Genomic DNA, 10,557 nt, shown 5'->3' with positions numbered 1-10,557 from the left:
TCATGCATGGTATTATTGTTATATTGCATTTATATCTTCAACTTTCTGGTCTTCACTGTGCTTATTTAAATATTTAGGATAACCAACATCATTTTTTGGGTATTCATATTCGATAGCAAATAATGCCAAGTGTTACTTTAACCCTTCTCCAGTTCTCCTTCCTCAACATCTTTTTAAAAAAATTACTATATATTTAATTATCAATTTCAAATGTTTAAGTTACAAATTCAAAGAACTAGATCATTATAATTCATTAATAGACTATGTTCTTGCAGGATTCAACTTGCTTGCTTCCTGGTTTAGGTGTTACCATCATAGTATCATACCATGTTCGGAATATAATTTTTTTTTTTTCTCACGATATCCTCCAACCCGACAGGGCGACAGGCCAAACACTAATTCGCCGTGGGAGTCGCCGCTGGCCAATGGATTGCTGCTGTGTGCACAAAGTAAGATTCGAACTCCCGACACTTACTTAAGTGGGCCAGTGAACTAACCATAAAATTATTATTATTATTTAGCTGCAAGTCTGCAACTATTTTTTTATCTCCACATTAACGAAAAATGTTTACATATTAGACTCTCTTTTTTAAATTATTATTATTATTATTATTTGCTTTTACTCTCTCTCTCCCCTCCAAAACTCAAAACAAAGTAATAGTCTCGTACACAAATTTAAATTTTAAAAAGCTTCTTAAGTAAATTATTTCTATAAAGAAAATTACTTATCGATGTTTGATTTGCTAAATAACAAGTGAATAAATAACCAAATTGGGTTCATCTAGTGATTAGTTCATTAGTGAGCTTAAACAAGTGTTGGAAATTCGAATCCTGCCTTATGTATGTAGTAACTCATTGGTCAGCAACAAACTCTTAAATAAAGTTCAGTACTACATCAGATTAGTCTTTAGTCTATCGAATCAGAAAATACCGTGATAAATTAAAAAAAATAATAAGTGAATAAATGCTACTCTTTTATTATTATTATTATTATTATTATTATTATTATTATTATTATTATTATTATTATTATTATTATTATTATTATTATTATTATTATTATTATTATTATTATTATTATTCGTAGATAGTGAGACTAAATAATTTCTAAGGAGATATTTGAAGAAAGATACCAAATTTGTAAAAAGTAATATATACTTACTCTTGGTTAAAAATTATTCCAATTTCAATTTATATTATTTTTTTGGGAAAATGACACTCCCCTCTCCTGAGAGATACTAAAATGATACTCCCCTCCCCTCTGTTTGTAAAATGTACAGTTTAATCCATTTAGTTAAAAATCTTAACAGAATATTTCATTTAAAAAAATTAAATATTTTATTCAATAAAATTAATATTCTAATTTACCATACTATCCCTTTATATTTATTTACTAACTAAACTCAATTTCTGAGTTAGGATTCCAATTCCCTCACAATCGCGTTCCAGCGCTATTTCTCTTTCAATCTCTTAAATTTTCTTTGGTTGTCTCTGCCATCGCTACCTAGGTGCTGCCATTGCTGCATAGCTTTGTGTAATCATCGCCGTTATTATCAATTCAAGTAATAATGTTTGACATCCTTTTCTCAAACTCAACTAATTTACAAAAAAAATTCATATCATTGGCAATTCTGGATATATCCCTAAACCCTTCATTTTTGCTATCCCTAAATCCTTTTCTTCGTCGTTTCTGTTATAGTTATTCATTATTAATTATGCCAAAAAATTTTTCATATTAGGAAAATGTCTACCAATATTAAAGCTATATCTAGTGTTAATGAGTACGATGGAACTGAACCCCCTATTGAACAATTATTTACCGATAGTGATGAAGAATACGATGTTAAGAAGGATCAATGCGTAGAGAGTTATTTGGATGATGAGGAGTGGAACGAGGATGACTACACTTCAGAGGAAGAAAGTGAAGTAGAAGTTAACATAGAGAATGAAAAGATTTGATGTTGAAGATAATGAAAAAATTAGTCTAGAAAAGTTTATGATATTTGTTGACGTACATAAGTTCAGGAGTGTATTAAGAGATTACATAATTCAAGAGAATTTTGATATAATAAGAGTGAAAAATGAGAAAGCAAGAGTGACTGCCATTTGTTCTGAAGGTTGTATTAACGAAAATTTTGGTAAAATCACAATTTAATAATTAAAAAATTATTGAAGGGTATATTAGAAAAAATAATTTAATTATTAATTTTTTAAAAATATTTTAGTAAAAATATAATTTAATCAATAAAAAAATAATTTATTAAAGGGTATTTTAGTAAGCAAAATTTAATGACAAAAAAATAAAATTTTTTACTAAAGGATATTTTTGTAAAAATAATTTTGTTTTTCAAAAAAAAATGAATAAAATTAACATTAGTTAACACAAAATTTAAAATGGATTAAAGAGGGTTTTTTTAAAGGTTATAGGAGAGGGGAATGTATATTTTATAAATAGAGGGGAGGGGAGTGTCATTTTAACATCTCTCCAAGAAGGGAAATGGCATTTTCTCTATTTTTTTTGGTGACTTATATATATATACACTAAACAAAATATTATGTGTATATTAAAAATAAATCATTATATATTTTGTGTATAAATATATGTATTATTTTATAAAATTTTAATATGTATATATATATATTATATTTTAATATATGACTAATTTTTAGTAAAATATATAATATAAATTGATAAAATAATATATTTCGAGAATATATACTTGACTCTTGGCTTCATAGACCGGCAAAGTGACCATATGCATGTTTGAATTGGGATCCTTGATTACCATTATAATAATTATAATTACTATATAAGGCAAAGATTCCCTTTAATTAAATCAAAATAATTAACTATAAAATAGACAAATAAAACAATTGATTTAACTAAACGTTTTGTCCAAAGAACATCAACTTTTGAAATAACATAACAATTATGAATTATCTTACCAAATATGTAGTTTGTTATGATGAGAATTATAAATAAATAAATAATTGTAAATAAATAATAACCCCACAAAATTATCTTAATTTCTATGTAAAATAGTAGTATAATATTTTTTCTACAATATTATGCATGACTCTTGGCTTTCTATACTAGCCATGTGGCTAACCATTTAAATTTGATCGATTGTACATTGTTATTGAATATGGTTTTATGCTTTCTCAACCTATATATAAACCTGAAAATATATCATATCATTCATTCTCTCTATTCTAAGTAGTACCATTCTCTCTTTTTCTTTTTCTTTTTTTTTCAATTGCTTTACCAATATCAGAATTACTCCTATGATGACTAGCTTGAAGACATATATTTCCTTTGTTCTTCTTTTCGCTTTTGTTCTATCTTCTCATGTCTTGACCCATGAATTACTTCACGGTAAAATTTCTCATTAATTCTTTTATCCAAACAAATACAAAGAGTATGATTTTTATGTATATCGGTGATTTCACCTTTAATGTCAAAATAATCTAGGGTTTATGGCTTAGCTTGTAAGTTGTTATTCTGTGTAGCAGTGGATTTTACTATTTTATCGTTAACTAAAATAACTTTCAAGATTTACACAACCATGAAACAATTTGAATTTGCATTATTGTAAGTATAATCAAATATATTACATATAACCAAAGTTGGTTGATGTAGTTGTTAGCTTATTAGTCAAGCATCGGATTCGAATTTTACTTTATCTATATAGTAATTCATTATTTAAATCTGTAACAAATCAGTTGTTGGTATGTTGGATTAAAAAATATTATAAAAAAACAAAATATATATATATATATTACATATACAAAAAAAATATGAATACATATATAGTGTTTATAATTTTTTTAAGGTAAAGTATATTTTTTGTTCTTAAAGTTTGACAAAAATTTTAAAAATATCCCTAAGTTTTATTTTGTATCAATTTTGTTTCAGAAGTTTTCGATTTACATCAAATATACCCCTAACAGATAATTTTTCAAAAAATTTAAGACCAATACAATAACAATTTCATAAGAATAACCCTCAACACAAGCAAATCAAACATAATTTTCATGTATTATTATTAGATTAGTATTAAATTTTTTAAAAATTTAGCCGTAGAAAGTATATTTGATGCAAATAAAAAATTTTTGGGACAAAATTGAAATAAAATAAAACTTAGGGATATTTTTAAAACTTTTGCCAAATTTTAGGGACAAAAAATATACTTTAATTACCCATTTTTTTATTATACTTTTGTAAGAAAAATTTATTATTTTATTATGTCAAATTTAATTATTATACTCTGATAAGATTTATTATTTCATTGTTAATTGTTTTGTTAAATATATAAAATAATATAAATAAATATATATTACGACTAATTTAGTTTCTATTTTTTTTTAAGTATATATAATATAATGTATGTATCTTTTAAGAAACTTTTTTTTTTGTTGTTTGCTATTTAGGGGACATGAATGATGAGAAAAGTGATCCGTTAAAAGATTTGACAAGTGATTCATCTGTGGGTTACAAACCAAATGGGCAATGGGGTATTACTATTGGGCCTGAGCCCAATGAGGAGTTTGATGATGAGGACTTCAGTTCCGGCGAATATAACAGTGGTCATCGTTATGGGCGTTATGGTGGCCGTGGTGGTTCGGGGAGGTATAATAATTATCCGAGAGGCGGCCGCCGCGGGGGCAGTGATTATGATGACGGTTCAGATGATGATGATGATTATAGTCGTCACCAAAGTGATTATAATCATCGGCGTTACAGAAGATATTCCATTGAATCAGTTCATCCTCAATCTTTAAATTCGCAAAATTCAGGTAAGATAATTATTTTTTGAAAATAACTCTAAACGGCATGTGATAATTATCCAGGGGTGGCAACACAGCGAGTAGGGGCGGATTTTTGTTTTATCCGATCCTGTCCGGTGTACAACAACTCGCATAAAATTCGTAAACGTTGAATCCTAATCTGCGGATACCCGCTCCTATAATTATTAAAATTCAATAAATAAAATTAAATTTCAAGATTTATATAACTATCATCGTATACATAACATAAATTAAAGTAAAAATTTATATATGATACAATATTATTAATTATTTTACATATATTAAACATATTATATATTAAAATTATATGGTGAATGTTATCCAACCCCCTCTAAAATAACATGTAAGTTACCCTTCATTATGTGTCATATTGTAATTGGTCCTTATCTTAACTATAGTTGGATTATTTTATAATTTATTATTCTTAAAATATCAAAGTTTCACTCCCGTCAATTGAAGCACACATTCCACTTCTCCATTTTTTGTTCATCACTTCATCACTTAGATTTGGTCCTTCCAAGCACCGTTGCGTTCGTGACAAGAAGCACCAACGTCATCACCATCTACTGCCTTTCCACACAACCTCCATTTCTTTAGTGCATCATCCCTTAGTCACGTCATTGAATTCCGTCGCCCATAACTTGTCCTTCGCAGTATAGCCAGCGCTTCTTTTTGCCATTCACTGCTTATCCTGGTTAATTTTAGTTATTAAATTTTTTTATTAAAAAAATATATCTTTGTTTAATTACGGAATATATATTTATATGTAAAATATAATATAATAAAATAAATCTATTCAAAATATTTAAAAGTATAATTAAAATTATGAACATACAAATATAATAATAAAATTTGTACTCCAAACAAATAAACATATTTTTTTATCATACATATATTATTTAAAAAATAAATATATTATTAAAATTAATAACAGAAATTTAAAATAATAAAATTTAACTTTTTTACCGTATTTTTTATAGTATTTTTATTTTTTTAATTTTTAATTTATTAGTACTTTATTATTTAATTAAAAATTAAACAAATTATTTTTATGAAAAATTATTTTTTGTATTATATTAGAGAAGAGACCAATATAACAGTTTAAAAAATAAATTGTATAAATATTTAAGAGATAAATATGAAATACATATCTAAAATAAATAAAACAGACAAAATGGGAGTACTATTGAGAAATGGAGAATTATTTTTGTCTGTTTTATTTATTTTAGACATGTATTTCATATTTATCTCTTAAATATCTATTTATATAATTTACTTTTGTATTTAAAAATTTTAATATTATCTATTTTTTATTTAAAAATTATTTTTACATTATTTTTTAGACTGTTATATTGGTCTCTTGTTTAAAATAATACAAAAAATAATTTATCATGAAGATAATTTATTTAATCATTAATTAAATAATAAAGTACGAATAAATTAAAAATTAAAAGAATAAAAATACTATAAAAAATACTTGTAAGAAAGTTAGATTTTATCATTTTAAACTTGTGTTATTAATTTTAACAATTTATTATTTTTTAAAACAATTTATGTACAATAAAAAATATATTTTTTCTGATTTTAATTATACTTTTAAGTACTCTAAATAGAGTTATTATATTATATTTTACATATGAATATATGTTCTATCGTGTAATTAAATAAAGATTTATTTTAATAAAAAAATTTAATAACCAAACTAAACATTACTTAGGTATGTATTTTATATTTATCTCTTAAATATTTATACAATTTATTTTTTAAACTGTTATATTAGTCTCTTCTCTAATATAATATAAAAAATAATTTTTCATAAAAATAATTTGTTTAATTATTAATTAAATAATAAAATGCTAATAAATTAAAAATTAAAAAATAAAAATACTATAAAAAATACGGTAAAAAAGTTGAATTTTATCATTTTAAATTTCTGTTATTAATTTTAATAATATATTTATTTTTAAATAATATATGTATGATAAAAAAAATATGTTTATTTTTTTGGAGTACAAATTTTATTATTATATTTGTATGTTCATGATTTTAATTATATTTTTAAATACTTTGAATAGATTTATTTTATTATATTATATTTTACATATAAATATATGTTCCATCACGTAATTAAATAAAGATATATTTTTTTAATAAAAAAATTTAATAACCAAATTAACCATTAATTATGTGGGTAAGCAGTAATTCACGCTAAAAAGAGACACTGGTTATACTATAATGGGAAGAGAGGTTGTGTGGAAGGGGCATAGCGATGACGTTAGCGCTTCTTGTCACGAACGCAACGGTGCTTGGAAGGACCAAATCTAGGTGATGAAGTGATAAATAAAGAATGGATGAGTGGGATGTGTTTCAATTAACGGTAGTGGAGTTTTGATATTTTAAGAATAATAAATTATAAAATAACCTAACTATGGTTAAGATAAGGACCAATTATAATGTGACACATAATGAAGGGTAACTTACATGTTATTTTAGAGAGGGTTGGGTAGCATTTACCAAATTATATATATTATATATATAGCGGGGTGGCCGGGTGGGTATTACTTAAACCCAACCCGCTCCATCCTTCCCAAGAACCCGCTTTAGGGGTGGGATAGGTACTAGCGGATTTGAATGGTATTGTCATCCCTACAATTATCTCAAAAAACAACTAGATTCTTAAAAAAATACCTTTTTTGGTTTTTTTTTGTGACTTATGATATTTTTTGCTATTATCGACTCTGGTCTTTATTTTTATGGGACTGATTAGTCTCTATGTCAATGTTTTTCTAGCACAAAGTCTAATTAGTTCCATAAAAATAAAAATCGGGGACTAACAAGAGTATTTTTTTTGTTTGAAAATTTTGTAGTCCTTTTAAAATAATTGTTGGAGTCGGATTATGGTGAGAATTCCCGTACAATTATCTTTAAGAATTATTAAATAATAATTTAGTCAAATATATTAAATAATTTAATAAATTTTAACTATAAATTTCATATAAATGGAGAATATAGTTAAATAACCGTATAAAAATGTTATTTGATTTAAATTAAACTCATTTATGTGGCAACAATTTCGTTACATGTCTATATTTGAGCTTTTTAACTTTAACTTTGATCATAAAAAAAAATTGTAGAAATGATGATGAAGAACTACTACGACTTGGATGGAAATAAAATTAAGCATCGCAAAACGATTAGACCTTCAAAATTTGATTATGGGAGTAGCACCACAGATGAGGACGGTGTTAAAAAAGGTTATGAAGAAGTTGGTAAGAAGCCACTGAATTAATTCAAATAATGAACTATATATGAACTATAGTCAATATATATGTCTATGGCATATATTTAATATTATGATGGTATCTAGCTATATTCTCAATAATATACCATGGATTATGGAGCAGCAAAGCCTAGCTTGTGGAATTTGCATGTATTTCTTAATTATGTGTCTTATCTTGTTCTGTTACAAGCATTGTAATAAGTTCGTTCATGAAACTTATCGTTTGTATTTGAATTCTGAAATGAGTATTATAATGTTATTATTAAAACTATATTTTTTATTATTAATATTAGGTTACTTAATTTCGTTGCCAAATAATTGAAGTAGGGATAGATCTTGACAAGGCTAATTCATTCGGATACCTACCTCTTCATTGAGCAAGTCATTAGTTTTCTTTTTAAGTTTTTGACATATTAGTATTTCCATCGTCAAGGCATTAATTTATATTAAAATTTAATTAATAAAAATTTTAATTTTAATACATTTTTAGTACAAAAAGTAAATAGTTTTATAAAAAATATATATATCTAATTATGCAATATTACGTCAACAAAATATAACTATTGAAATGACTAAGTAAAATATTTTACATCATCAATGTATAACATTAGGCTTAGTTAATAATTAACAATGATATATGACACTAATTAATCATCGAATATAAACTAAAAAATACAAAAGAATGAACATTCATCAATAGTCACATATTTCTTAATTTGTGACTTCTTTATTAGTCATTATCTTCGTCTTTGTCTTCATCTTTATTTGTTTCATCGAATCCAAAATACTTCGTGATCAATTCCGGCACCAAAAAATTTGTAATCAAATAAAATGATAGAAGGAGAACACTGAAATATAAACAAAACTTAAGTTCAATTCCTTGTAATTGTTTAATGCCAGAACATAAAAAAAAAAATAATGTAAAAATAAACTCTTAAAAATTTATGTTTCGCACAGATTCATCTCTAAAAAAAACTTAGAATAAATATGGATAAATTAGTTCAAATTACGATATTAAATCTTAATATCTTGGTATATATATTTTTTTAATAATTAATCTATCCAAAATATAAATTTTAAATATTTATTTATCATTTTATTTTAAAAGAATATTCTTAAAATTTTATTATGTAGCTAACTAGCTATTCATTATTGGTTATCCACTATTGAATAAAGGTTTAATTATTCTATTGGTCTGTATAGTTTCGCAAAATTTTTAATTAGGTCTATATATTATTTTTTCCTTTTAATTGAGTTCTTGCACCAATTTTTTTAATGGGGTCCTTATACTTTTTTTTATTTAGGTTCCTATATCAATTCTTTTTTTTAGTTGGGTCCCTATAAAATTAAGTCAATTATTACTAAAAGGTACTTAATTGAAAAAAAATAGTGCAGAGACCCAATTAAAAAGAAAAAAATATATATAAAAACTTAATTAAAAATTTAAAAATTTTACGAAACTATAGAAACTAACGGAATAATTAAACCTTGAATAAACTGCAAACTCCGCTTGAATTAAATTTACATTCCATCCAATAATGAACAGAATAATGAGTTGCAACAATTTCTCACACAAATTTGTGAGTGCTAACAAAAAATATAATAATATTCCATAATTCATGATAGTATTTACAGAATCTAACCTTACTGGGAGAAAGACTGAGATGTCAACGGGTTCTGGTGGTGGGGAAGTAGCAGCAACAACAATGTAATGTGGAAGTGCCATGTTATTGTTGGGTTTTCTTCTTAATGAAAAGTGTTGATTATTCCTCAGTTGTGGAACACTATAAAGCCATAATAGACTTGTGGTGTGTTGTAGTTTCTGATGATAAGGTTTGGGTTTTGAATTCCAAGGAAGCAATGAAGAATAATGGAGCTGGAGACACCACATTTGGAAGAAAAAATAAAAAAGAAAATAACTTTTAGTTTAAGCTTTTGTGTTTCTTCCGAAGAGTGCAGAAAAGATAGTTGTGGCTAAACTTTTGTAGGGATAAGGTTTGGGAATCCGACATTTGATTCTGTTTTGCAAAGAGGTCACTTTAGTGGGCTTTTTTTTTTATTGGAGTACAAATTTTTTTTAATAATGTGAAAGTTTAGTATAATTTTATTTTATATCAAATTTATGGTTTTTATTTTTTTTTAACAAATTTTTTTAACATGTAACTCGGATCCTCCTATTTGGATTTTTTTTTAATCCAAAATCGATTCTCATTTTTTTTTTACTTTCACCCAAAATTTGATCCTTAATTTTCTATTTCTACCCAAATTTAAGCATCCGATCTATAATTTCTAATTTTAAAAATAAATTCGTCTTTATATCTATAAAAAATTATTAACTTTCTATAACTATATATAACACACTTCTCTAATTCATTACCAAAAAAATTAGTCCATTTTAGTGCCATGAGATTTATTAGTAGAACAAATTACCATTTTGTTCTTGATTAAATTTGTGATAAACTAGTGTT

At 25.0% G+C, this 10,557-nt stretch overlaps 1 protein-coding gene and 1 long non-coding RNA gene across 2 annotated transcripts; one reads left to right on the top strand and one right to left on the bottom strand.

The window, feature by feature from the left end:
- The first annotated feature begins 3,163 nt into the window (after positions 1-3,163).
- On the top strand, positions 3,164-8,357 carry LOC112701946 (uncharacterized). Its single transcript, XM_025752771.2, has 3 exons — positions 3,164-3,376; positions 4,432-4,797; positions 7,944-8,357. Exons 1-3 carry the CDS (start codon positions 3,286-3,288, stop codon positions 8,096-8,098), a joined length of 612 nt encoding a protein of 203 aa, XP_025608556.1. The 5' UTR covers positions 3,164-3,285; the 3' UTR covers positions 8,099-8,357.
- A 273-nt stretch (positions 8,358-8,630) lies between these two features.
- LOC112701949 (uncharacterized) lies at positions 8,631-10,116 on the bottom strand. Its single transcript, XR_003153882.2, has 2 exons — positions 9,733-10,116; positions 8,631-8,937 (listed from the first exon to the last, which is right to left on the bottom strand). It is a non-coding gene; the product is annotated as an uncharacterized lncRNA (long non-coding RNA).
- Positions 10,117-10,557: the final 441 nt, after the last annotated feature.

Source organism: Arachis hypogaea, chromosome 7, assembly GCF_003086295.3.
Source record: "Arachis hypogaea cultivar Tifrunner chromosome 7, arahy.Tifrunner.gnm2.J5K5, whole genome shotgun sequence".
NCBI lineage: Eukaryota > Viridiplantae > Streptophyta > Magnoliopsida > Fabales > Fabaceae > Arachis > Arachis hypogaea.
The sequence above is the reverse complement of the archived record's forward strand: the minus strand, read 5'-3'. Positions and strand labels throughout refer to the sequence as shown.

Excerpts from the sequence above, each read along its gene's own strand:
- LOC112701946 (XM_025752771.2), top strand. The coding sequence starts at position 3,286 with ATGATGACTAGCTTGAAGACATATATTTCCTTTGTTCTTCTTTTCGCT. Across the intron at positions 3,377-4,431 it reads GACCCATGAATTACTTCACG|GGGACATGAATGATGAGAAA; the intron begins GTAAAATTTCTC and ends TTTGCTATTTAG. Across the intron at positions 4,798-7,943 it reads TTTAAATTCGCAAAATTCAG|AAATGATGATGAAGAACTAC; the intron begins GTAAGATAATTA and ends AAAAAATTGTAG.